Here is a 24888-nt window from a genome sequence, read left to right as displayed (position 1 = left end):
CTGCGTCAATGAAGTCCCAGATGCAGCACTTTCCGGGAATTCTGGCAGGCTGCTCACAGATCACAGACAGAGGCCACAACCAACGTGGATGGGCAGAAGCGTGCCGAGGGTTTTGACAACCCTGAACTCCCATAGCTTCCAAGGGACTTGGGCCAGTTTATTGGTATGGCACATGCAAATTGCAAATTCCGACAGTCGAAGTCTGGCTCCAAGAAAGGAGTCACTTCAGGATCAGAACATCAAGTATCACTTTTTTGTACAACACTTGCTTGTGTGTATCGAGTCCCAGCGGTATAATCCAGTGTCAATCGGCTTCATGTGATAAACTGCATTGCCCACATCTTGACAGCAGATAGCCCACGCCTGGAAAAACAAACTGAAAGACAAATCCCACACTAGTCAAATGTCAGTCTTCGAAAGAAAGTCCATTTGCTGCACAGCTATGGGCAGAGGACAGGTAAGAACCAGCAAAGGAAGACGTTGCAAGTTCTTTTGCCCCCAAGAGATTGTGGAATATGCTGCAAAAACACCATCTGAATCGCTTGGTTTCCGCAGGAGCGAAGAGAGCTTGAACAATTAGTACAAGAGCTTGGTGGCATCCTCTCTGAACAGAAAGATGAGCCACAGATTTATGTCGCAATATCTGTGCAGAGCACAGAATACAAGGTGAGACGATCTGGCGCCAAATCGTTGATATTTGGAGTATCGTGGCTGCGCGCTGCACCAATCAAGTGTCCCCATCCTGCTGCTTTTGCCTTGCATAGCGTCAAATGAAATCTGGAGAGTGCTGGTTGTACAGGGTGCCAAGACCTCAGTGCCGGCTGTGCCCGTAGTCAGACCCACATGGGTTTGGGCGTGTCATAGTGCTGGCCGGATGGTGAGCATAATTTGACACTATACAAGTGTTATGCCATCAAATGACAGCAAGCAGCTTCCCTGATGCAGCATTGACATCATGCAGGTACCATTGATGGGCCATGAGCTAGGGCCATTCGAGGGTCTGACAATATCAACGTCAGGTCATAATGCTGCTGAGAAGGAGAGCCTGGGCAGAGTGATCCAGCAAGGGCATGGCGTCTACTCCAAGAACATGACCAAAGCATGCACCCACTTGATCATAAAAGGATGCGAAGGACCCCGCACAATATCGGAGAAAGAAAGGTGTGAACTTCAGCAATTTTTAATGATAAATATTCTGAAAGAGCATGTATGCATTGATGGATGACTCTTGAAGGAATGTCAAAGGTGAGGTGGTCTTGGCGCAGGCATGCACATCTATGGGGCACCATTCTTGTTGTGTGGGACAGCTGGCTTCAGGAGACAGCGCAGACTGGTGTCTATTCAGCAGACGAGAAGGACTTCTTGGTGCCTTCTGGTTTACCACCACAGCAACAACAGAAAGCTGGGGATGCATCCGCTGCCACGTGTTACGATGTGATTGCTAAAAAACCACAGGATGCCCATGCGGCAGCCTTGGAGACACGCTTGCAGCAAGAAAGTCTTGCAAAGTCCACCGGACATAAGCCAACAACATCCAGCGTGCTGCCGAACAGGTACTGATGGCTCACACATCCCTCTGGACAAAAGCAATGTGTACCCTTACCTGCAGCATTCTAGTGAGTGGAGATGGCAAGCGTATGAGCCATCCAAATGTGTTATCATAATTTGCAGGCAAGCTGCCGAACAAGCCGCAAAGGCAGTGGGGCAACAAATAATCTCTGCAGAGTACACAGCGCAGCCAAGCACGAGCATGCAACCTGTAAAATCGGACGCAGACGCCTTCAGTTCTGGTCGCTCACCTGAATCCAGACGTTCCTTGCCAGGTACTGTGTACTGATATTATGCTTATTACATGGAGTACTGTCCAGTATGTGCCATAAAATGCAGGATTGCATTTGCTTCTCGCTAAGCATATAGGTGGCTTGCTCCTAATCATCAGGTGACAGGCAGCAATTTGTGGCGGGGCCGCCCAGTGAGACCTTCACTTTCCTTGATGGACTGCGGGTATTCCTGGCATGCTGCGCAAGCAATGAGATCATGGAGCTCGCGTGCATATGCCGCGAAGGCGGTGCCTGCAGATACCCTTATCTGAACCCGCTCATCACTCACATTGTGGTGCGCTGCTCTTCTTTCTCATTGCTGAAGGGATGACAGGAGTGTTGCAGGCGCAAAAGCTGCAGTTGGAGCCCTTTTCCTGTGATGCAACAGGTCTGCTTAAAGACAAATATCATGGTCTGCACAGGTGGGCTCAGACCTGATGGTGGATGAGCTGCAGTGCATCAGGCAGCACCAGCAGAAGCACGGCGCCCTGGTGCGCGTGCTGGACGCAGGATGGTTGAGGCAATGCGGCGCATCCAGAATGCGTGAAGACGACAGGCCGTGGCTGTTCAACCCTGCCTCTGCTCTGGCAGCAGGGCCCCGGAAGAGCAGAGATGGCAGTGAGCTGCTGGACAACCGGGAAGGGAGCAGGGCTGGCTTTCCAGCTGCCAGTAGCTGTGATGGTGAGCGTCCAACTGAGATTGCAAGGACGTGGCGCACACAGGGCAAAATCACTTGTCCATGTTGATTCAACTCCTTGCAAATCAGGTGGTGACCCTGTGTTACTGAAACAAGACCGCGTTTCATGCTCCTTTGACCACCTTGAGGGTGAGTTATGGTACATTGTTGCGCAACAACAGGGGATGCATCTCGACATGCAAGGGGCCAGGCAGCTTCAAAGCGCAGTCCTTTGGGAGACTGCTGGTTCAGCCTGGCTGCTTTGGAGCACGACCCAGCAGAGAGAGCGCGTGTGCATGAGCTCATCAGGCAGGCTGGCGGACGTTCTTTTGATGCCAAGCGCATCAACCTGGTCGCTAGCCCTTCATCCGCGTATGCAGTCTGCCCTCTCGGGTTCCCACCTCCTCGACTTGCGGAAGCCATGCGGCAGCCAGACTTCAAGATGGGTAAGGGCTTTGCTGTGCGATTGTTGTACTCTAAAGAGGAGATAGAGACCTTGACCTCAGGCCAGAAAATGCAATGAACGGTTTTATGATTTTCCTGTTATGTGTGCAGTGCCAGATGCCAACCGCATCACACCCTACTGGGTGGAGCTCAGCATTGAATATGGCGCTCCTGTGAAGCAGCTGGGCCGCGACCGAGTCACCTGCAAGCCCCTGCCCTACCAGCTGCCTATGCCCGGCATGGACGGTGTCAAGTGAGATCAGGCATCTGTCATCTTTGTGAATGGGAGGCTGAGTGTGTCCCACGCCCAGCATCGTTAGAGATGATAGGCTGTCATTGGTTGCAATGCAGGGTGTGTGCATCGGGCATGACTGAGGATGCCAAGATGGCAATTAAGGAGCTGGTGAAGCATTTGGGCGGCAAGTACACGCAGCGCATGAGCCGCAACAACAGCCACCTGATCATTCAGAAGGCCATGGGTGAGAAGTGGAAGCATGCAAGGGCCTTTGACGTCATCGCCGTCACACCGGACTGGCTGGTGGACAGCGCTCTTGCTGGTAAGCAACCGCCAATGATCTCAGACCAGGGAAGTTGCCAGCCGCGCGTTTACATAAGACAGCTTGGCTGCTTGAGTGGAATTCTCAACAACTCTCGCAGGGTGCTTACTTCCTGAGAGTGGATTCGCGCCGCCTTTGCCTGCTCCTGGCGAGGAGGAATTGAACACAGCCACACAGTTTCCCTTCGAGATGACTGTGCGCCCTGCAGCGACACAGCACAAACCGCAGGTGTGCCCCGAGATACACACTAACATTATGTTGCTGTGATGCATGCGTGCAACCACTTCTGATATGCTCAGTGTGATGCCCGAATACTTTTGTGCAGGCAGCACCTTCTGGCACCGGTCGTGCAGCCGCCCGAGCAGACCCTGCTGCACCCAATGACAGCAGCACAGCGCCCAGCAGGGCGAGCACTGCAGCCAAACAGACTTCTGGTCCTCAGCAGGTTGGCATATGGTTGTGCTACCATGATCCATCACACCCATTGCAGCTATGTGATTCAAGAACACAAAGGCTGAAGAGCCTGCTGCTTACAGGACGGGACACTTCTGCAGCGGAAGTTGAGCCACACAAGCACGTCAGACCCCAGGAAATGCAGCAGCACGCTGAAGGCTGCCATTGGCGCCAGAGCGGGCACCCAGAAGCACCCGACAGCACCTCAGCAGCGAATGGAAGATGCTCTGCTGATGCCGAATGGGGCTGATAAGAGCGCTGCTTGTGACCCGCTGGAAGCTATGCTCGATGCTGGCAGCAGAGCTGGGCCAGAGCTTCCAGGTGAAGCGCTTCCCTGTGCTCATTGCAGAGATGCCCAGTGCCCAGCTCTTGAGCATGCCCTGGTGCGCCAGAAGAGCTCGGTATTGACAGCTGCTGTCTTGTGCCTGTGCAGCGGATGATGCAGGGCTGCAGAGCCCAGGGAGGGGCAAGTCCAGGCTGCGCAAGATGCAGGCCCTCTCGCGCCCAGAGCCCTCAGAAGACCAGGAGAATGTGGGAGCTGATATCGTCTCGCCAACCTGCGACAACAATGTATAATCTCACAGCGAGTTGTGGAAATTTTGTGAAATTTTATTGACTCTGTCTGTGAGCTTATTTTGGTGCGACCTGAGCTTGATGGCCTGCATTGATGTGACAGGGATCGCAGCCAGGAGAAGCTGGAAACAAGGCTGCGGAGTGGACACTGGCAGCTGCTCGTCTGGGGAACTTTCTGGAAGCTGTCGTGCTCCCCAACCTTGCAAGTTCTCAGCAGGACGTCTTTGCCCACCCAGCACAAAGAGGTACTCCGTGGCGCAGAACCTACATGCCTGCTGTCTCTCGAACCTTGCTCTCAGTCATGCAACCCAGGGGCAATTTTGCATACTGTGGAACTGGCGCATTTATTTGCGGTAACGGGTATACGTGTGTGCTGTGCAGCTTCGTCGGCGACCTCGGGCCGTCAGGGCGGCTCAGTGGGCCAGCTGCCAGGCGGTCTGAGCAGCATGCCTGGAGAGGCATCGGCTGGGGAGGACATGTCGATGCACAGTGGCGACAGCACGGGCCTGTCACACGGCGCCAGCAACCTTCGCAAGCGTACCCGGGGGGCCGCGGCCGGCGGAGCGGCCAGCAGCGGCGCTGTGCCCAAACGCCCCAGCAGAGCCTCGGCAGACGCCAGCGCGCCTGCTCACTTCGATTGCTCCCAGCAGGTACAGCACCGCAATCTCTGAGATTCTGAAGGCTCCTGGTCCAAGCATGGCATTCAACATTGCTGGATTGCAGACGCACCTAGCCTCTAGCAGGAAAAGCGTGTAATAATTATAATCGTCATTATCAAAGGCATTACATACTCACAAGTATGTCACAGTGGTGTGCTGCTTTTGTCACAGGTGGGGTATGGAGGAGCAGGCAGGGGGCCGCCTGCAGTGACCACCCGGAGGCGCGCAGCTCTGAAAGCAAAGAGTAGTCTTGGGGCCGAGGGCAAGGGGTCAGAAGAGCTGGCCAAGCAGAGATTGGCACGTGCTGTGCGGTCTTCGGTTCGAAGAGATGCAGGCAAAGATGAAGACGCTCTCAAGGCCATGGGCCTTATGGACTGAAGCTGTCAAGGAGCACAGTGTGCAACAATGAGATGCCTACAAAAATGCAAAGTGTGGCCCAGTGTGTTTTAGTAGTCCATGTACACTATAACTATGAATATTAATTAATCACAGTTCATGCCTGTCTCATCAATACGTGTTCATCAGCAGACAGACCCAAACGTAATACAGTACTGTCATCTGTCCTTGCCAGTTTCAAACACAGAGCTACTCCACATCTGGTCGGCAGCGTGGTGACAATTGCATAGCTATTTTAAGGGTGCTCATACAAGGAAAACAACTTTGTAATTCTATACTCAAATTCTCGGGTCGCCTCTTGAATCCTTTAGTCAACTCTCTCGTCAAAGGGGATACAACCATCATGGCATTGCCCTAAAAAATCCAGCATGTCAAGCTTCTAAGTGACATTCTGAGATGGGCCTGCTCATCTATACAATGACCCCGAGCAAGATGCGGCGCATGGCATCCTTCCGATTGAAACATTACCTGGCTTGTTTGAGAGTATGCTGTGACAGCGTGGCTGTCACTGAATGTTGTCCACTCACAAGGTATTCTGGAATTGCAATGGCCCACATGGCTGCACCCAGAACATTAAATATGCTTGTCTATCAACTCGCGCAGCTCATCAATCTTGGCACCTGTCATCATAGCCACCTGCAGCACAGGCAAGGCCAGTCACGCACAGCCCAAGATAAATGATGCCACTTCAACCACAGATTGGTTTACAGCAGGCTTGACGCACCATCGCACCTGTTTCTCGGCGCGATAGAGGTGGAAGGTTGGAGCCACTTTGATTCCCAAGGACACGCCAAGTTCCTTGTTGTTCTTGTTACAATTGAATTTTACAATCTCTGCTCTGCCCTTCAACTCACGAGCCAACTCCTCTAAAATGGGAACCATCAGCTTGCATGGCCCACACCTGTAACGAGATTCGAGGGGTGAAGTCTCTTTTCTATAGCTTCCCAGGGCAAGGAAGCAAGCTAGAAGGGGCCACAAGCGACGTCCTGTGTATCAGCAGAGGATCGATGGCCTCACCAGTCTGTGTAAAAATCGACAATAACCAGCTTGTCAGCGTTTTCTTTCAAAAAGGGGTAGTAATCATCCTTGTTCAGTTCTCTCAAGCCTAATGTTGTCGCCTGTTCAGATGATCCCTCCTCTACAGTTGCTGCCTTTGCTGCCACCTCTGCCGGCATTCAAAACAAAAGTACTCAGCCTTTCTGCTTGTGGTCTGATCGGACCTCAGAACATGGATGAGAGAACAAAAACCTTCAAAATTTATTCGACGCTGGAGGTGCAGGATGAGATGACACAGAACAGCATACCTGCTCTAAGAGAGTCTTCGCGTGAGGTCAAAGCCTTTGTCAGGCCAGCTTTGTATGACTGCATGTTTGCTATGGCTTCTTCCCTGGAGGCGCGGGCGACCTGGATAAGAAAGGCCCCTTGAGTTCTTGCACCTGTCCCCTGAGGACTGATTACATCCCTTCCCTTCAGGGAGGTTAACTCTTAGATCAAGTTTGTTTTTGCCTTTAACAAAAGCAGCAGCAAGATACCTGTCTAGATCTAGGACGAGGTACCATGCTGTGGATAGACCTTCCTGAGAACCTGCAATGGTGTCAGTACATGATTATCAAAGATGCTTCAAATGCAACAGGAAACGATATTTGAACACATAAACCCATCGCACCTCATTTGCCGCATGTGAAGACCATCAAGAGGGGTAGCCATCATGTGCATATCTGTAAATGCCAGCAGCACAGAGGTAGTCTGCGATACAATGAGCGTCAATACAAAGTTCACAGTGCTTTTATGTCTGTCGATTATGACGATTTCAGATCGTGCAGACAATTTCACAATGTTGGGGATAAATCTTAGGGAGATCACTGGTCCCTAAGCAGCTTCCATTAGCCAGGAAGCTAAAGACTCTTGCTGACATACATCGCATGCCTCAGAGGAAGAGAGGAAGTGTCTCCAATATACCATGCTATTGGGATTGGTGAGTGACACACATGGTGTTGCTGATGAGGTGATCTTCGTCCCTAGTCATGTGCCCTTCAGAAGTGTCGTTCTTTGGCAGATGATCTAACGCAGATCGAACATAAAGCAGATTTCTGCTCGTGCAGGTGCTTCGGAAAGCATTCTGCGAATATTCTGTCGAAGCAATCCTGCATGCTGGTTATGTTGGACACCACGGTGGACACCAAGGCAAGCTGATGGACCGTTCCAATGTCTTGCCATAGGTGTCCCCTGATGTGTTGTGTTGTGCTGTGCTCAGTCAAGGCTCAGATATTTTGCTGACGTGCAGAAATTCTGAAATTTTTCGGAGAAGCTGCCCCTGTAATAGCTGTACGAGGTCACGTAGATGATCATGTGAAAGAAGAGCTTCGTTGTACCAGACTGCTCGAATTCAGCGGCTGGCAAGTACTAATTATTCACATCGTCCCTAAGGAAATTTCGCCGGTATGCTCCCACTGACGACCCTCAGAAGCTTAGAATGGTTACCTGCTGCACTTTCCACGCCAGCTGATCAAAGGACTCTTGTGCTCTCAGGATTGGCAACGTATCCTTGCTGAAACCAAAGCAGACATTGTACTTTGCGGACACAGCCACAATTATAGTGTCTCAGAACCAGACAAGATCCATTACATAAACCCAGGGTCTGCCGGCCCTGCTCGATTCCGGCTTTCAAGAAAGGGCATGCACGGCGAGAAGGCTTTGTGACGAAACCCTCATGTATTTTTAGAGGGGTTCTCTTTAGCAGCCTGTAGCTCGTCATGGATGAATCTGAGACCGCCGACATTGGCAAGGCAATCGCGACAGCTGTTCTGAAACAGTATGAAGCGCTGCCAAAGAATGGGAAGCCACAGCCCAATGAGCACACAGTTCTCGCTGGCTTTGTTGTCACCCATGAAGAGCTCGGCATGCGGCAGCAACAGCCCACGCTACAGCCTGACATCGGGCAAGCCAGCATGCATGTGGTCTCGATAGGGACAGGAACTAAGTGCCTGGGGTTCAGCAAGCGCAGCACAAGCGGGGAAGTGCTCAATGATTCCCATGCAGAGGTGCGCCTGTGGTGCAACATGGAACTCCTCTTTCATCCTCTTCTGCGTTTTACTATATGCACTAGCCTTTTGGTTGGGGTCTCAACACACAGCGCTTTGCATTCCTACAAGAGTGCTGTATGAAATGTTTATGAATGCAGGTGGTTGCTCGGAGGGCTCTGCTGCGCTGGCTGTATACAGAAGTGGAGACTGTGCCATCAGAATCTGCCGAAGAGTCTGACGAACCTGTGCTAAGGGCTACGCTGCGCCCACAGTTTCTCGGTCAGGAGCACTCTAGCAAGGCTGGGAAAGCCCTTGCGACGCAACGCAGAGTCCATTGGCCGCTTTTTGAGAGGACTGCATCTGGCACATATAGGAGGAGGGGGCGATGGCAGCTGCACATGTTCATCAGCCAGCCTCCATGTGGCGACGCCTGCATCTTTGCAAACCAGGCACCCTTCGGGACAGACTCCGAGCATCCAAAGGCCACAAGGTGGAGGAGAACTGGGGCCAAGAGGCTGAAAGCAGCCCAAGCGCAGGCAGCAGACGTTGGGCAGGTCGGGGAGCCTGTGGGGTCAGGTGACCAGCGCAGAAGCAAAGATGTTGAGCAAAGCAGCAATGCTCAGAATACCGCGGAGAGTGCCTCCGCACCAAATGCACAGGAGGGCGCGGGCAGAACTACCATGGATTTACAGAGGGAAGGGGAGCGGCAGCAAGAGGGAGTGCTCAGGCGAAAGCCGGGACGGGGGGAGCCCACAATGTCACTGAGTTGCAGGTACGCTTTAAAATGCCGAGGTTAAACGGCAGACTGGGCGCTGTGTGTCAGTATTCTCCACTCCTTGACAAGAAGAGTAATGTTTTGCGCAGTGATAAGCTGGCACGATGGAACGTGATGGGCGTGCAAGGGGCGATGCTGTCCGAGCTACTAGAAGAGCCCCTGTACATGCAATCCCTCACAGTCGCGCTGCCGCATTGCACCACGGAAGTTGCCCATCAGGCAAGGGCAGCCTTGTGGAGAGCAGTTGCAGGTCCGCATTCGCTCTGGCCGCTGCGTACACATGTTGCCCTGGGTAGATGCCGGTAGCTGACACACCCATATTGTGTGGCGCAGGAAGAACAAAGGAGGCCGCCACAGTAATTCCGTCCCCGTTCAAGTGGAGCCCACCTCAGCTGCACATCATCTGCCTGCCGGATGTTGAAGTGGCTGAGGCCCTCCGCTGCTCGGACGTGCGCTGTGTGCCCTCGGGCCTTTCTTTGAATTGGAGCGCTCCACAGAGCAGCAGCTGGAAAAGCGGTGGATTGGGCTGTCTGAAAGGGGGCCTGTCTGAGGCAACTCTTGCTGCAAGCGGAAGGAAGGCAGGTGAGCTTCTGAGTCATTCGTCAAGGCTGAGTTCCCGATCAGCCCCCACAAGGACCTTGCCAGTATTGAGGGGCGTTCTGGTGGTCACTCAATGCATTGGTTGAATCAGGTTGAATATGGACGTTTGGTGCCTTTTGCAGGTGCTGCGAAGAATGGACCAGGCTGGAGGTCACCAAAGACTCAGTCAACGCTGTCCACTCAAAGCCTGCACAAAATCTTATGCAGTCATTGTGAACACACAGATATCAGTGGTGAGGGTCTGGAAGGGTACAAATTACTGAAGTCGTCCACTTTCCACCACCAGGTTTGGGTACTTGTTCAGCACAACTGCTCTTACTTCAGGGAATGGTATGCATCAAGACAGCCAGGTCCTGACATGCACCGCTGAGGGGTAGGTCATTGTCAGCAGGGGCTTGCATGCATTGGGACAGCTGACATGCAGGCGTTGTGACCTGTCCGTGACTGCCACTTTGTTGCAGCTCCTAGCTAGTCTATAGGCTCATAAACGTTGCGATAAAGTCGTAACATCAAGCAACACTGTGATGTGACATGGCACTCAATGAGAAATTCAAGGAGTTCTAGAACAGATCTGCAGATCCAATGTCCATTAGTTGGGAGAGCTGTCGAGATATTTGCATTGGTTCACACAGAAGTGACAACATGGCCACCTCCATGTATGCGTAGCAGTACCAGGTGGTGCACCGCACTGCTGACATGTCTGCAAACCATCATGACTTTACAGGTCTAATTAGTCATGACCGGGCTGCAGCCGCTGGGCGGCCCTTCCCCCCGGGGCCGCAACAGCGTGATAAACGGGTAACCACGGAGCGCCACTTTCGCGTTAACGTTCTCTTACCGTGGGCTATGCGATTGCTGACAAAGATCAAGCTATATCACGACCTGACAAACGGTGATCATGATCGCATACATCCAGCAGCACTTGCCATGGGTGAGTCACCCTCTTATTCAGCGACCCTTCTGGTATGAGGGGCTTGAAGGGTAAGCTGGGCGGATTCGTTTACGTCGTGGCCTGGAGTAGTTCACCAGCCCACAATCAGGTGGAAGTGAGATCCTGAAAGAAAGTTGACATCAAGTGAAGGGGGAGTCGAAGGGGATTGTTAACCTTGCTACCGCTTTGGTGTGTGCCCCGAGCTGCGCTGGGGGCTGTCTGATGACCAGCGCCGGGGTATTCTAGGTACTGCGGTGCGGTGTGGGGTGCATCCTCATGCGGTATGAGAGCAGCAGTACCAAGTGAATCATTCTCTCCTGGCCGATACAGACTTTGGTGTCACTGCCCGGGTCTGCTTGAATCTCATCTACATGAATACTTCTCTCAGTATGGGGCGGTCATTGATCTGTACATCCCTCGAGATCGACAGTGAGTCATGCAGACTTCCTACCCCCTGTCTGTACAGCGCTTGTGGAATATTTGCTTGACTGGGTTTGCCTGTTGACATCAGCTGTGCACTGAGATTTTCGCACATTCTTTGTGCGTGCAGCAACGGCGCGAGAAAGAGCTACGGTTTTGTGACATTCGAGACCGAGGAAGGCCTACGGCAGACAGTAAGATTTACTTGGACACATCCTATGCTGCAGCCCACAGAGCTGCTGGGTTTTCTGCATGACTGTGGCTTGCTCTTGCTGTGTCTGCACCGAGTTCTGTCACCTGGTCCTTGTCGCAAGCCTTTGTTAAAGAGTGTGCAGCAGCTCCTAGCGTCCGAGCTCCCTGATGCACCTGTTTCTTCTGTGCCTGTCCCGTGTGTGTTGCACTCCGTCTCTGTCAATCTTAGAAAGTTACCTAGTCAATAAGAGTCAACAGCAGTCAATATTGTCCTTTGAAAACTTAATTGTCTGTTGGTCTGGTGTCCAGACAACCTTCTGGCAGTCTAGTTGGTGGCAGAGCGGTCACATATCTACGTCCCCAAGGCGCCAAAAATTTGGCAGTCCCATCACTCAGTCCTGGATCGTTCTGTAACTCAGCCGGTGTGTGATCCGATCTACTCTGCTCGGTATTCTGAAATGTGCCTTTGCAGTGGGGACTCTGCAGCCCCTTGTGTTGGAGAGAATCTGCCCTGGCAGCTGCTCTTCACCACAGGAGGCAGTAACGAGTGACAACTGAGCTGGATTTTCACCGTCAATGAGCATGACTTGTGGAGCATGCACCTGCCACAGCAGCCGATACAACAAGGGTGACCTGAGATAGATATCCTGACGTTGCAGCTCGCCGCGGGCTCAGAACATCGCATCAATGGGAGGACTGTGCGCATCAATCTGGCGGGGCCTCGGCCAGAGCAGCAGCAGCAGCAGATGATACAGGAAGGAGGAGTGCCCCTAGGTGAGGCACTTCCTGGCATGCAGCCCTGGCAGGGTGCACGGCCAGGGTGGGAGGCCTCTCCTGGCCTACCGCACTTTGGAGGTGAGCCTGCTTCTTGTGATGTTTGTTGCTGGCGTTGTTTTTCATGACAAGCATCATCGCCCATGATGCCAAGACTTTGGCAATGCAGGTGACCCAGAAGGGGTGGGAAGTGTTGGCGAGGGTGGTGGAGCTGACAAGGGGAGGGGGCCACGAATTTATGTTGGCGGCATACCCACTGCTGTGTCGGAAACTATGGTTCGCAACCATTTCAGCCAATGGGGCCAGGTACGCTGCCCAAGCCATCATGCAAGCAAGCGTACTGAGTCCTGCGGTGGCAGGTCTTGTACCCAATTGACTTCTTGTACCCAATGAAGGAACGATACAGATGCCTCAGCTTATCGTTGCCTAATTTCCGTTTGACACTGAGTGCCTCGCTGCAGGTTGCTGACGTCTATTTTCCAAAGGACAGAGCACTGAACCGCAGAAAGAACTTCTGCTTTGTCACTTTCGCGACTCAGCAGGTACACTGCTTGTATCCTAGGTCCTGAGTCTACCCTCTCTCATGTTGAGCCATCGCTGTCGCCCATTACCTGTGTGGTGACCGGAGACATTCCCACACAGTATTTTGGCAAATTATCCGGTCACACAAAGTGTGTTTGATCAACGTTTTGGATGCTCGGTGATAGGCAGCAGAGAAGGCGGCAGCGCAGAGCAACCGTGAAATAAGCGGGTACCGCATTGAGTCCATCAGCCTGACCCAGGAGAGACACACGCACTATGTCCGCAAGCAGGGAATGCCTGCTATGGGGCCCGCGCAGGAAGGCCTGCCAGAGTTTGAGTATGGCGAGGACTTTGGGCAGCAGTGGGCTGCGACAGGCGGCCGAGGACTTGCTGGGGGTTTCCAAGGTCTGGGCGGCCAACTGGGCAGCGGCATGCCTGCCTTCCACATGCTTATGGTGCGCGCCTGCCTTTCCGCCTGCATTGGACCCAGCTTGAACCATCTTGGTATCCTCCTTTGTGGCACTACGGACTTTTATATGAAGTGCGGCTTGCAAGGACTTTTCCAGAACTGCTGTATGGCTATTTTTGAGAACTAGTTGGTCACCGCAGCACATGCCACTTGCCTGGTGCAGGGAGGAATGCAGCAGGACGGCCTGGCATTGCAACAGGGTTGGGGCGCTCTTGAGGCGCAACAGGCATTGCTGCGAGGGGGCCAGGCCATGGGAATGGGCCTGGCACCATCTGGCTTGGGAGAAGGCACTATAATGCAGGTGGGTGTCTGAAGATCCTTCCTGCATACTGTTTGACTGCTGGAAGTATGGTTTCATTAGTGTGGCAGTGGACCCTGTCTTGGAGCCGTCTGAAGTCACTGTGTGCGGGGTGCTTCAGCAGCAGACTCGCCAGGGGTATGCCCATATGGACCCATCCATGGCATTCGCATATGGGCCGGACCTGAGCAGCAGGCAGCTTAGTAGGAGGTTGCCAGAATATGGTGAGGGCCTAGCAGCTCCCCAAGCAGCCTTCCAGCAGCCCGGCAGGGGGATGCAAGGAGCAGGGGACGCGTCAGGCTTTGAGGGTCCTGCTGGGCAGCAGCCAGAGACCGCTTACCAGTCCAGACGCCAGAGGCCTGGTGACAACTGAGGTGTCTCCAGCTCAGCGGCAAGTGCCGAAGTAGTGTAAGTTTCAAGTAGCTGCGCATCATTAGTGCGGCAGCATGTGGCTTTGTGTGTGGTCCGTGATGGAGGGGCGCTCCCTGCTGAATGATGCACATTTGTTGCTCTAGAGGGAAGCGGTTGGTGTCAAAGGATTGAGATCCAGAATGCTGCAGATTATGAAAGGCTCGGCCGAAATGAGTCCTAGGAGGCGGAGGTTTCAGGTGGCTTGGCCTCTCAACAAGGAGTTTTCATCCCTTTATGGTGCCATCCGACGATTCAGTCTATCTCGGCAATCTATATATGTAGATACTTTCATGCTGTTTTCTGTTGGTCTGGGCTGAAGAGTCTCTCTGGATGTTCCTGAAGCTGATCGTCGGCGTTTATTGCCAGATCTTTTGTATCCGATTGACAGCCCAGGTGCCATGGTGTACTCTATCGACCGAGTTGGGACAGGTCATTTATTGAGCAATCACTCTGATGCATTCTGCATCAGGTGTTTGTTCTTGGGATTGACTCTGGGGTGTGTTGCTTTGACGTAGCTAGCTCCGCTCTGAATGTGATCTACGTGTCTGGAAAAGACCGGGCATGTAGGGATGGCACAGGAGAATGCAGAGATCTAGAAAAGGTTCCTTAGCAAATGGTGAAACTTGGCAATGTTAACAGGGACATCAGAGAGGTACATATCATTTCTACAGTCTAACTTTAATGAGCAGAGAAAGCCACATCCTCCGTGGGACTGCATGTGCTTTGCACATGCAGCTGTCTGGTCCCCTAGTGACCAAAAGTCTTGCATCATCTTTGCCGAGATTTCCCCTGCATCAGTGGTTAGTGTGACTGCTTTGATTTCAAACTACATAGCATCTTTACCGGTATTAGATGTAGGCATCATGTGTGCAAACGGTCCTCATAAAACTTCGAGATTGTTGATACTCTTTTAAAATGTTCACAATCCCATGCCGCAATTGGAACATCTTTGGCTTGAAGGATCATTGATGCGAGCATATGCACAGCCTCCTCATGCCTCATTGATCAATTTGCGAGTCCTGCAGAGGATATGCACTCGGGTCACATATCATTGAACACGCTATCTGATCAGGAATGAAGTTAGCAACAAATGGCACTGAGACCTCATGCAGACCTCATCATGGTAAGCACTTTGATGCGCTACTCAGCTTTGGCGGCACAACCGATCGGCTTTAGCAGTGGCGGCAAGACTTCAGATTGCCATACTGAATAAAGCCCCAATCGCGCACGTGCACTTGGACAATGGCATGCCGCCATGATCCCAATGCAGAGCTTCTGCCGATCAGCATGCTTGGAAATATCACAGTATCTGCTGTTTCAGTGCCAGCCTCATAGACATCATTTTTGATCAGCCAGGTGAAATGCAGCTGTGCATGCAACTTCCAACACAAGCCCGTGTACAGTGAGACTACGTTCGTAGGCATTTCAATGGCATTTTCACCAGTGCACACGATCAACACATTTTGTGGCCCCTAGAGCTAGACTAGAAGAAGTAGTGCGATGCACTGTGTTTAATTTGCCTGCCCCAAAGTTTCAACTTCATTACTTGATATACCGCAGCCGCCTGCATCCCAGAGGACGCACAAGCCACGGTGATGGAAATCCTTGTCAAGGCATTGCTTTCTGACGCTTTTTCTTGTGATGTGCTGTCCTTTGCTTCCGCCTGTCAAATCAATCAACAAAAGTGTATGCTCCACCAAAGCTGCAATCAGTATTAATCTCCAAAGACGTGTGAGAGCAGGTTCAACGTAAAAATGTGGCTAAATCATCCAAGATGCCCTTCAAACAATGTACAGGAACTGAGACGTACCTCATAGGGCTGCCGCACTTTGCTTGCGCCTGCTGGATTTTTACTTCTGGAACCTCGTCTCCCTGCACTCCTGCTTCCTCTTCCATGGTTGGCAGGCGCGAAGGAATTGTAATATCCGCATCCATGGGAGCCTCAGTCTGCACACTACCTCTTTTGTTGGAAGGCAGTTCAATGCACAGGTCCCACTGTTCACAGTCTCCGTCAGCAAGAGCCTCGAATCCTGATGTGCCCAGATTAAATCCACGTACCGTTGGGCATGCATATGAGTACTTGACAAGGACAGGACACCACTTACCTCCTCCTCGTCTTCATCCTCGTCCTCTTCAACAAGGTCTGGCTCCACAATCAGCTCAAACTCGCCCTTATCATGAAGCTCTGAACATGCACACCTCTGCTGAGGAGATGTCAAGCAAACAGGCATAGTAATCCTGTTTGATTGTGACAGGAAGCTGCACGAGGCTCGAGCAGGATGCCTTACCCTTCGCCTTTCTGTACTTCTTTCCCTGAACGTGCCTTTCAATTGATGCCAGGTTCTTGTTCATCAAATGGCATGTCAGACTGCAGTACATTTTGTCTCTGCAGTCAGAAAAAAATGTGTGTCATTGCAGTCAGATGCAGAAGCATTTGACCTACTCCTGCCTGAAACGAGCAGTCGAAAGTTCGAGACTTACCCAAAATTCTTGGACGTATGGATGAAGGGTTCATATCGTTTGATTTGCTTTTCATTTTCGGCTTTTGCCAATAGCCTTTGATATTTGGCACCTCTGCAAAACCAGTCCTGGATGTTCAGATCAGGTGATCTGCAAGAGCCATAATCCCTTGGTACGCTTGATGATCAGTTTGCCGATTATCACAATTTCATACCCGATGAACTTCAAGAGGTCCTGCGGATTGGAGCCGAAGACATGACCGTTCAACAAGCACTGGCAGCGCCCATCCGCTTGGATTCTAAAGTGCTCTTCTCGTTTAGCTATCGCAGCCTCCATCTGGGATACTGAAATTTCACGTCAAGTTTGACACTGTTACATGCAAGCCGGAAGCTTTCCGTTTTGTATGCATCTCGCTTCTATGACTGAATCCATGCAAAGTGGCCAGCCATCAATATTGTGATGATTCCCTTAATCTCCACGCATGCATGCAGGAGGCTTGCACAATCCCTGGAGCCGGTTGAACCGGCCTCCGGGATGCAAGACACATATTATAATATACTGCGTATATTATACTATATATACTATACAATATACTGCGTATATTGTCCTGGAATGTCAATGGCTTACATGCTAGCAAAATATCCTTGTGGGACATGGCAGCCTATCTTGACCAGTTCGATATTGTACTTCTGACTGAGGCCCGTTGCTTGACCTGGGATGACTCGATCTTGCCTCACCACTCTGTGACTTTCACGGCTGCTAGTGAAGAGGGCAAGGCGGGTGAAGGCATTGTTGTTGCGGTTCGGAAGCACCGTGATTACCACGCACAAGACTGGGTGTCAGACACTGACAGTGCCTTATGGGTGAAAGTGCAGTTTGAGGGGGACTCTACACCGCTGCTGATTGGCTCCAGCTATGTGCCTCCAGCGGGTTCCCGGCAATTGCAGACTGTGGACCTGACCAGTCGATTTACGGGCTTATGTGCAGAAGTTGTTGCCGCTCGTGCTCAGGGCAATGTGATCCTGGCAGGAGACTTCAATGCTCGTGTGTCAAATTTGCCTGACGCTGATGACAGCAATACTCGAGGCTGCACTGATGAAGGTGTCAATGCTCATGGGCTGCGCCTGTTAGATTTTTGCAAGGAAACTGACATGCTCATATGCTCTGGCAGAGTGCTAGGAGACCTTGAAGCAGTGCCTACCTTTAAGGCCAGAACCCATACTCAGGCAACTAGACCTGATCATGTTCTCGTTTCCGCTGATGCGCTCCCCTTGATTTCTCATCTTGTTGTGAACACTGGTAGAAAAGACTCTGATCATCATCCTATTGAGATGACGTTGCAAGTGAATGTGGCTGCCAGTGTTCCCTTACCATGTATTGGGGCGCCATTGTCACGAGTGAAATGGCAGCCCAGTGCTAGGAATGCGTATGCTGCTGCTTTGCGCAATGTTGCCAGTGCAAGTCTTGACGCCTGCACAGGCCATGCTGTGGCTGGGGAACTTGATGCAGCCTTTCAGACCCTGGAGGCGGGGATCCGGGAGGCCGCAGCCGCGAACAGCATGCCGGCCCGCACCGGGCGCCATCAGCGCAAGGCGCGTGCCGACGCGCCCTTCTTCGATTCGGAGTGCCGCCAGCTTAAACGGGACGTCCGCGCCCGCGCGCGGTGCGGGGGCGATCCAGCCGAAGTGCGCGCGCTGGAGCGTGCCTACCACAACACCGTCCGCCACAAACGGCGCGCTCACCGGCTCGCGCAACTGCGCCGCCTGCTTGATGATTTGCACAGTGACCCCCGAGCCTTCTGGAAGCGGCTCAAGTCTCAGCAGTCCGATATACCTGAGCAGCTCAAGCCAGTGCAATTGTGGGCTGGCTATCTCAAGCGGGTTGCAAACTTGCAGTTGCCACTCATTGCTGAGCTGCCCCACTTGTCTTTCCCTGTCCAGCCCAGTGCTCCTGTTGCCCATGTTGATGCTCTCAATGCACCCATCTCTCTTGGGGAGGTGCTTGCTGGGCTCAAAAGTTTACACAATGGTCGTGCCACCGGAGTGCAAGGTTTACCAGCTGAGCTGTTTCGGTATGCAAAAGATGAGCGGGCGCCAGGCATGCCTCCTCCGGAAAATGTCCTGGCGCCTGCTTTGGTGGCTGTGCTGAACTCTGCATTTGTGGCTGGGCAAGTGCCACCCTCTGTGAATGGTAGCCTGATCACCCCTGTGCACAAGAAAGGCAGCAAGCTTGACATGCTCAATTATAGACCCATTGCCGTTACTGAGCCCATCATGCGCTTGTATGCTGGCATATTGAATTCTCGTATTCTGAAGTACACAGAGGGGGCTGGATTGCGTGCAGCCACACAGGCTGGCTTTAGGCCAAAACTGTCTACGGCCCACCAGCTATTCACCTTGCAGCATTTTATCGACCGGCAAAACCATGCTAAGCAGCCCTTGTATTGTTGCTTTCTTGATCTGAAGGGTGCTTATGACAGAGTGAATCGGGTGTTGCTCTGGGAGAGTCTGCGTCGCCTGGGCATTGATGGCCGCCTGCTCTCTGCCATTCAGTCTTTGTATGCCAATTCTACGGTTGCCATTAAGATTGGGAGCAGGAAGGGTCCTAGTTTGCCCTCTGAGACAGGATTGAAGCAGGGTTGCCCCCTTAGCCCAACGCTGTTTGGCTTGTTTGCAGATGGCCTGCACAGGCACTTGCTGCAGAGGTGCCCTGGGGTTGGCCCGCAGTTGCGTCCTGGCAGTTGTGTACCAGATCTAGGCTATGCCGATGACTTTGCTTTGCTCGCCACCACACCTGCTCATTTGCAACGCTTGATTGATGCAGCTGCTGAGTTTTGTGAACAAACGGGAATGGTCATCAGTGTTGACAAAACAAAGATTGTGGTGTTCTCTTCAAGTTTGCCAGGACCTTTTCAATGGCTTTGTGGTGGTGCGCCTTTACATTGGGTTCAGCAGTTTGAGTACCTGGGTGCCCTTTTTGACGGTGCCCAAGGCATTAATCTCACCTTTGGCAAGCTTCACAGGAACATGTGGGGTGCGTGGGCACAGCTCAGGCAGCAATATGGGAAGTTGCATTGCAGCATGTCAGCTGGCCTGTTGTTGCGCCTATATGATGCATGTGTGCCGCCGACTGCCTCCTACGGTTGTGAGGTGTGGGGCCTGCGCAGCCTTCCTGGTGGCGACAGCCGGCGGGGCCGGGCTGCCTTGGCCTCCTCTCACCTGAAAATTCTGAGAGACATTGCTGGCGTCCCCACCTCTGTGCATGGTGCCATCTTGCTTAAGGAGTTGAATCAGCAGACCCTTGATTGTGTGTGGTGGCGGCGCATTATCAAGTTCTGGAACAATTTGGCTGCCTTGCCTGCAAATAATTTTCACAGGCAAGTGGCCCTTGATGATTGTTGGGATGCCATAACCCGTAATGTTAAGAATTGGGCTTGGGCCTTCATGCGGGGCTTGCGCCGGATTGGGTACGAGTTTGTTATTCGGTTTGACACCCTTGTTCCTGTGGAAGTTGATGCTGTGATGCAGCTGCTAGATGCGCAAGCACTGCAGGTTTGGGATGACATTGACATTTGCCCTAGGACCTGCCCGTCCAGCAATGCCACCTTGTGTACATATCACAGATGGTTTGCTAGGCCAGCTTGTGTGCGCCACCCTTGCCAGCTCTTACAGCAGCCTTTGAGTGCCCGTTGCTTGCGTATACTGTTGAAGTTCAGGATGGGTTGTCATAGTCTGCCCAATGTCTCGGGCCGCTGGGCAAGGATTCCCCGGCCCCAGCGTTTGTGCATGCGTTGTGCCCAGCAGGTTATTGGGGATGAGCGCCACCTTGTGTTTGAGTGCCCTGCCTTGCAATCTGTTCGGGACAGATATCCTGGGCTGTTTGGTGCAGCCATTGTGACGATGCAGCAATTCATGTGGCAGTTGGACATTGTTGGTGTTGCACATTTTGTGATGGATTGTTTTGATTATTTGGATGCTGCCAGTTCATCCAATCAGCCCTAGGCGGCTGGAATGATGTAATCTTCCTTCTTTATAAACCTCTACTCCGATTCTGGTCTTTGAAATCCATGCAAAATGATTAATCAGACTTGGGGTATAGATGTATGCCAGTGCAGACCCATTTCGAATGCCGCATCCCGGCGGCCGCGCAAGATTGCAATGCGGCATCATGCAACGCCATCATTAATTACTTTGTTCTGGCACCATCAATGGTTGCCAAGGCGCATCACATGGCCATTCACATCTAAGCCAGCAGTGAATGCAAGACACACAAAGGCAGCGCGAGCGCGACGTAAGGAGAGAAGGCTGCTCCGCGAATGCAAGAGGCAATTTGCGTCTTTACGAACTGCCTCTTGCAGTTTGCGAAGACTGCAAGACTGCAAAACGCAAAGGAGACTTTGCCAGTGATCGCGTGAGTGCTCTCCGATTACATGTGGATTGCCAAAGACGCATCCACAGAATTGCCTTACTTGGAAAGCGAAGAGAGGAATCTAACAAATCCATTTACTGCTGACTTGGTGCCATTGAAAATGCCCTGGCCATCCTGGCCATCGGCATTGTCATCCCCATTCTCGAAGATCTGGTCAAGGTCATCCCCTGCACAAGCATGACAGCTCTTTCAGCAACACCCAAAGCCCTTCACTAGCCCCAACATCTCAGCTGCACCACCTCACGGGGTTTCAAGCAAAAGCCAGTCGGACACATACCTGTAGGCTGATCCCTGAATTCAGCTGCAAGATCATATCGGCCAGGAGATGAGGCGTCTTCCTTGAACACCTGCAATTGCACATAGAGTAAGCAATCATAGTCTTGAATAGGTGCTGGTGGTGCATGGCAGCAACTGCAATGCTAGCAAGCGCCTGGCATCCATGGGAGGACTGACCTTCCAGGTGCCAGGAAATCGGCGGAACACGGTGCCTGTCTCATTCACGGGCCGCAGGGAGTAGGTAATCTGGAAGGTAGAGAGAAATTCGTTGCGCATGCGCCGCACATTGAGCCCCAAGCCCACATCACCGCTGCATGGAAAAGCAGCAGATTTTGCTCATAGGCACCATTTGGAAGGACACATTCACACAAGCACACCATTGCTCCAAGAAACACGTCTCACAGCACATGCAATAGACATCTGATGAAGCGAGGCATGGGTTGTACCTCGCCAGGCGTGGATTGAACAGAATGACAGGAGTGAATGAGCTTCCTGCCGCTACCCGCTTGGCCTCATTCAGACCTGGATGCGCACATGAGCTTCAGGACACCAGACTCCCCTACAACCTGCAGATTACAGATCTCCCTCACAGTGCACACCTTGCGGATCCACTGCAGCAATGATGACCAAGTCATCTCCCTCGGCCACCGCGCTCCTCTCGCTGATGGCAGCAATTTCAAAGTCTCGATCTTTCCATTCATTCCTCAGCATTGCTGCCACTCCCATGTCTGGATAGAGCTGCACAGGACCCCAAAATGGCTTCAAACCCGTACGATGGACATCAAAGGCAAGGTATTGATTGCCTGTTTGTCAAGGTGCAATGGCATAGCAGCTCACCGCTTTGATTTTGCTGGGACCACTAGCAACTGACATTTGCTCAATAAACTTGCGTGTGATCTTCCAAAACCGCTGCTGATCCCCTTCTTCAGCAAAGAGGTTGCCCGATGAGGGATCCCACAATCCCAATAGCAAGATCTCAACCTGCTCACAGGGTTGCCAAACAAATAAGCTATGGACAGACTTTCAGGGCTTTAGACAGAGGTGAGCCTGCTGGCAGCTGTTGTGCAGCGCACCAGACACCGGTCTGCTCCGCTATCGATTGCTGCCTTTGTTGACTGAGCAGCGTGCTCCAGCGCCTCAAGGAAGGAGTCAGGGAGCACCTATGCAAATGTTCATCTTTTTGAAACATCAGATTTGGCTCTGCATACTGCCACTTGTTTGGCATGGACACAAGCATCAACGTACATCATCACTCCGTGGGGCTGCTTCCGTCTGTGCAGCGTAGCAGCGGTGTCTGACGCTTATTGTCGCCTTTGTCCTGCATTCCTGGATTTGAAGGTCACGCCTCTGCTCTCCAGAGGATATATGTTGACGCCCTCCGAACGAAACTGCTCTGAAAGGAAAACAATGCTTCGAACAATTTCCGTAGGACGACGACGATGGACAAAAATTTCGTTTCAACGCAAATTCCATCACTGCAACCGCGTCACTTCTCGAGCACCAAGGAGCAGGTGATAGATGTGCAGGCAAACTGAAAATTACTTCTAAAAATTACTTGTCAATGCCAGGTGAAATGCGACAGTTGTAGATTCACTCTGTGGCCTGGTGAATCAAGATGCAGTTTCAGAAGGAGGGCGTCAGGAGAGGGAAATTTGAGATCTGATCATGTGCTGGGGATAGGGCCTCCAGCTGAACAATGCATGGGCAAGGTGTTTAACCTACATGGCGTTCGCTTAATGGGGTTGCGAATCCGTGCTTCCGGGAAATCTGAACAGAAGACTTGAGACCTCTGATCAGACCGGTAATAGTATTTCACGATGCCAAGTGACAGTGGATCATGGACATCGTGCCTTGTGTCGCCCGGTGTTTGGACACTGCTTACTATTGCTCTGACGACCACTTTGTGCTTCTTGCTCGAAAGAGTTGTTGGGTACGTATTTTCTCCCAGGCTGCCGAACACATGTCGCTTACAATTGATTTTAACGGAGAACCCGATGTTGAGTAAGGTCTTGACAAGTTCCAGCCACGGTCCGTTAGTCCAACGATCGGACAACCCCAAGAGAAAAGGGTTTATTTTCTTGCAGGAGTGGGTATCTCCTTTCGTACACGCAACCAACAGATTTGTAAGGTAAGGCACTCTCGTGATCTTGCTGTAGCGTGGGCAGATAGGTCTCGTTCGTTCAACTTGGTTTTTGTTGCACACAGTTGGCAATCAACTAGCAGCAATGGTGAACATCCAAGCATCAGCCGATCTGAATTATTTCGTGAATACAGTTGTGGCTTGGACATTGCTCCATACAAGCAGTGGAGCTGTTGATGACATCAGTAGAAAGCTCCTCTTCGAAATTGCAGGCTTCCCCAAAGTCTGGTGACCAAGGATGTGTAGATCCCGAAGCTTGCCGCCCAATTGGGATAGTTGTAAGATGAAGACTGTAAGGGACTGGTGTCAGTGGTTCTCTTGGGAAAACTGACCCCATTGCCAACTCCATTTCTGGAAGTTTCATCCAGGAAATACTGCTCAAGAGGATCAAGAGATCCAATGCGAAGGCGAGTGAGAACATGCAACAGGAAGATGCATTTCTGGTCTCGTTTCATCACTTCCAGAAGTTCTTACTTTCGGATCCGCCGCAGCATGCATTCAGGATTGCTCCGTGCTGATAGCGTGTTCAACAAGTGCTGCCAGCAAAGTGATGGAACACACAGCTCAGTGGAGGCCAGCACACGCTCTTTTGTGTCATCTTGTAAGATTCGGAGTTGGCAATTGCCCTGCAGTCTCCAGCATACCATGCAGAGATTTACCTTGAGTTGTAAGAGTTGATGCTATGCAAGTGCCAGCTTCGGATGATGGTCGAAGCTTCAACGGCGCTGGCACCAATAACACTCTGGCTGCGCAAACAATCCTCATGAAATATTGCTCTCCACTTGGAGAACTATCTCATGTCAGTGCCTTCTTTCAAACGTCGAAAAAGGATGTGACTTCCCTTGATGCGGTATCTCAGCCAAGACTTCATCCCGGCAGAAACAAAGCAGAACTGTGAATCTCAGAGTTCTTCGGCGTTTTGAGATCGGAATGATTTTGCCTATGATCTTTCCGGCCAGCTTTCAGACGAAAGCAATTTGCCACCACGCACTGCTCGAAAGGGACACAGACTATCTGCAATCATTAAGCCGTTTCGTGATCCCAAACACGAAATTAGCTATGATCAAGCGTCAGTTTCAATCGATGTCGGTTCTGGTGAGACATGTCGTCTGGCGGCATGCCGAGGTGACTTCCGGAGACTTGCGGAGACTTCCGGTGACTTCGGAGAGCCGGAGCTTCACAGGGAGCTTATATTTAAGGATAATGTTTGGATTCATTTCAACACCTAGAAACAGTAGCAGCCGACGATGTCAATCCATCGTCTAAATCTCTCAGAAAATTTTCCGAGACTTGCGCTCACAGGATTATGTTCTGCCCTGCCCTCCCTGTATTTCGTTTCAAGGTGTTGAAGGCAAAAATGTCATTCTTCTAGGGAGCAAGGGCATGTCATCTTAGGTTTTTTATAAGCAAGAAAAGTTACAGATTGAAGCCAGTGATTGTTCGGCCACAAGTTCTGTCATACTCGTTCAGTCATCATTTAGAACCCCCTTCATAAGCCAGTGTTTTGGGACTGGGACCAGCTGGAAGGGTGCCGTGGAGAGGCGAGCCTGCGGGCTCACCTGACCTGCCGGAGGTCTGGCATGCAGCCTCC

The 24888-nt window shown here is 51.9% G+C and overlaps 7 protein-coding genes across 7 annotated transcripts; 2 read left to right on the top strand and 5 right to left on the bottom strand.

Annotated features, from left to right (window-relative positions):
• Positions 1–2037: 2037 nt before the first annotated feature.
• On the top strand, positions 2038–5560 carry COCSUDRAFT_63020 (hypothetical protein; the record flags this gene model as incomplete). The annotated part of the gene is made up of 12 exons (XM_005647969.1): positions 2038–2115; positions 2243–2501; positions 2679–2942; positions 3052–3193; positions 3292–3497; positions 3598–3725; positions 3823–3942; positions 4034–4271; positions 4384–4520; positions 4627–4768; positions 4905–5173; positions 5354–5560. The coding sequence occupies 12 exons, from the start codon at positions 2038–2040 to the stop codon at positions 5558–5560; spliced, it is 2190 nt and encodes a 729-aa protein (XP_005648026.1).
• Positions 5561–5647: 87 nt separating this feature from the next.
• Positions 5648–7390, bottom strand: COCSUDRAFT_33087 (thioredoxin-like protein). Its single transcript, XM_005647968.1, has 6 exons — positions 7245–7390; positions 7111–7162; positions 6883–6982; positions 6596–6743; positions 6311–6479; positions 5648–6214 (listed from the first exon to the last, which is right to left on the bottom strand). The coding sequence occupies exons 2-6, from the start codon at positions 7135–7137 to the stop codon at positions 6152–6154; spliced, it is 507 nt and encodes a 168-aa protein (XP_005648025.1). The 5' UTR covers positions 7138–7162; positions 7245–7390; the 3' UTR covers positions 5648–6151.
• Positions 7391–7886: 496 nt separating this feature from the next.
• On the top strand, positions 7887–10522 carry COCSUDRAFT_65938 (hypothetical protein). Its single transcript, XM_005647967.1, has 6 exons — positions 7887–8017; positions 8108–8619; positions 8760–9373; positions 9466–9626; positions 9710–9958; positions 10099–10522. The coding sequence occupies exons 2-6, from the start codon at positions 8332–8334 to the stop codon at positions 10344–10346; spliced, it is 1560 nt and encodes a 519-aa protein (XP_005648024.1). The 5' UTR covers positions 7887–8017; positions 8108–8331; the 3' UTR covers positions 10347–10522.
• A 4770-nt stretch (positions 10523–15292) lies between these two features.
• COCSUDRAFT_65937 (hypothetical protein) lies at positions 15293–16826 on the bottom strand. The gene is made up of 6 exons (XM_005647966.1): positions 16668–16826; positions 16475–16567; positions 16282–16379; positions 16099–16178; positions 15804–15940; positions 15293–15656 (listed from the first exon to the last, which is right to left on the bottom strand). The coding sequence occupies exons 1-6, from the start codon at positions 16787–16789 to the stop codon at positions 15602–15604; spliced, it is 585 nt and encodes a 194-aa protein (XP_005648023.1). The 5' UTR covers positions 16790–16826; the 3' UTR covers positions 15293–15601.
• Positions 16827–17322: 496 nt separating this feature from the next.
• COCSUDRAFT_33085 (hypothetical protein) lies at positions 17323–18074 on the bottom strand. The gene has a single exon (XM_005647965.1). The coding sequence runs from the start codon at positions 18034–18036 to the stop codon at positions 17845–17847; it is 192 nt and encodes a 63-aa protein (XP_005648022.1). The 5' UTR covers positions 18037–18074; the 3' UTR covers positions 17323–17844.
• Positions 18075–20865: 2791 nt separating this feature from the next.
• On the bottom strand, positions 20866–22792 carry COCSUDRAFT_65935 (hypothetical protein). Its single transcript, XM_005647964.1, has 8 exons — positions 22403–22792; positions 22231–22317; positions 21995–22138; positions 21757–21895; positions 21604–21679; positions 21335–21467; positions 21159–21228; positions 20866–21048 (listed from the first exon to the last, which is right to left on the bottom strand). The coding sequence occupies exons 1-8, from the start codon at positions 22628–22630 to the stop codon at positions 20918–20920; spliced, it is 1008 nt and encodes a 335-aa protein (XP_005648021.1). The 5' UTR covers positions 22631–22792; the 3' UTR covers positions 20866–20917.
• A 161-nt stretch (positions 22793–22953) lies between these two features.
• COCSUDRAFT_33083 (hypothetical protein) lies at positions 22954–23980 on the bottom strand. Its single transcript, XM_005647963.1, has 3 exons — positions 23432–23980; positions 23242–23285; positions 22954–23087 (listed from the first exon to the last, which is right to left on the bottom strand). The coding sequence occupies exon 1, from the start codon at positions 23750–23752 to the stop codon at positions 23480–23482; it is 273 nt and encodes a 90-aa protein (XP_005648020.1). The 5' UTR covers positions 23753–23980; the 3' UTR covers positions 22954–23087; positions 23242–23285; positions 23432–23479.
• Between the last annotated feature and the right edge of the window lie 908 nt (positions 23981–24888).

This window comes from Coccomyxa subellipsoidea (genome assembly GCF_000258705.1).
Source record: "Coccomyxa subellipsoidea C-169, whole genome shotgun sequence".
NCBI classification, from domain to species: domain Eukaryota; kingdom Viridiplantae; phylum Chlorophyta; class Trebouxiophyceae; family Coccomyxaceae; genus Coccomyxa; species Coccomyxa subellipsoidea.
Note: the sequence above shows the minus strand (reverse complement) of the source record. Positions and strands in the feature narration are given on the sequence as shown.

Bases quoted from the DNA above. Each gene is read 5' to 3' on its own strand.
- COCSUDRAFT_33087 (XM_005647968.1), bottom strand. From the start codon at position 7,137: ATGGTACCTCGTCCTAGATCTAGACAG. The intron at 6,744-6,882 runs GTATGCTGTTCT...GAATGCCGGCAG, and splicing joins CGAAGACTCTCTTAGAGCAG to AGGTGGCAGCAAAGGCAGCA. The intron at 6,215-6,310 runs GTGCGATGGTGC...CCTGTGCTGCAG, and splicing joins TCTATCGCGCCGAGAAACAG to GTGGCTATGATGACAGGTGC.
- COCSUDRAFT_65935 (XM_005647964.1), bottom strand. From the start codon at position 22,630: ATGGAATTTGCGTTGAAACGAAATTTTTGTCCATCGTCGTCGTCCTAC. The intron at 22,139-22,230 runs GTGCGCTGCACA...CCCTGTGAGCAG, and splicing joins GCGGAGCAGACCGGTGTCTG to GTTGAGATCTTGCTATTGGG. The intron at 21,896-21,994 runs GTGAGCTGCTAT...GGTCCTGTGCAG, and splicing joins GTCCCAGCAAAATCAAAGCG to CTCTATCCAGACATGGGAGT.
- COCSUDRAFT_33085 (XM_005647965.1), bottom strand. From the start codon at position 18,036: ATGGCGCCCGGTGCGGGCCGGCATGCTGTTCGCGGCTGCGGCCTCCCG.
- COCSUDRAFT_65937 (XM_005647966.1), bottom strand. From the start codon at position 16,789: ATGGAGGCTGCGATAGCTAAACGAGAAGAGCACTTTAGAATCCAAGCG. The intron at 16,179-16,281 runs GTAAGGCATCCT...GTGCATGTTCAG, and splicing joins GAAGTACAGAAAGGCGAAGG to AGCTTCATGATAAGGGCGAG. The intron at 15,941-16,098 runs GTAAGTGGTGTC...GGTAGTGTGCAG, and splicing joins AGGATGAAGACGAGGAGGAG to ACTGAGGCTCCCATGGATGC.
- COCSUDRAFT_65938 (XM_005647967.1), top strand. From the start codon at position 8,332: ATGGATGAATCTGAGACCGCCGACATTGGCAAGGCAATCGCGACAGCT. The intron at 9,374-9,465 runs GTACGCTTTAAA...TGTTTTGCGCAG, and splicing joins ACAATGTCACTGAGTTGCAG to TGATAAGCTGGCACGATGGA. The intron at 9,627-9,709 runs GTCCGCATTCGC...TGTGTGGCGCAG, and splicing joins CTTGTGGAGAGCAGTTGCAG to GAAGAACAAAGGAGGCCGCC.
- COCSUDRAFT_33083 (XM_005647963.1), bottom strand. From the start codon at position 23,752: ATGAAACGAGACCAGAAATGCATCTTCCTGTTGCATGTTCTCACTCGC.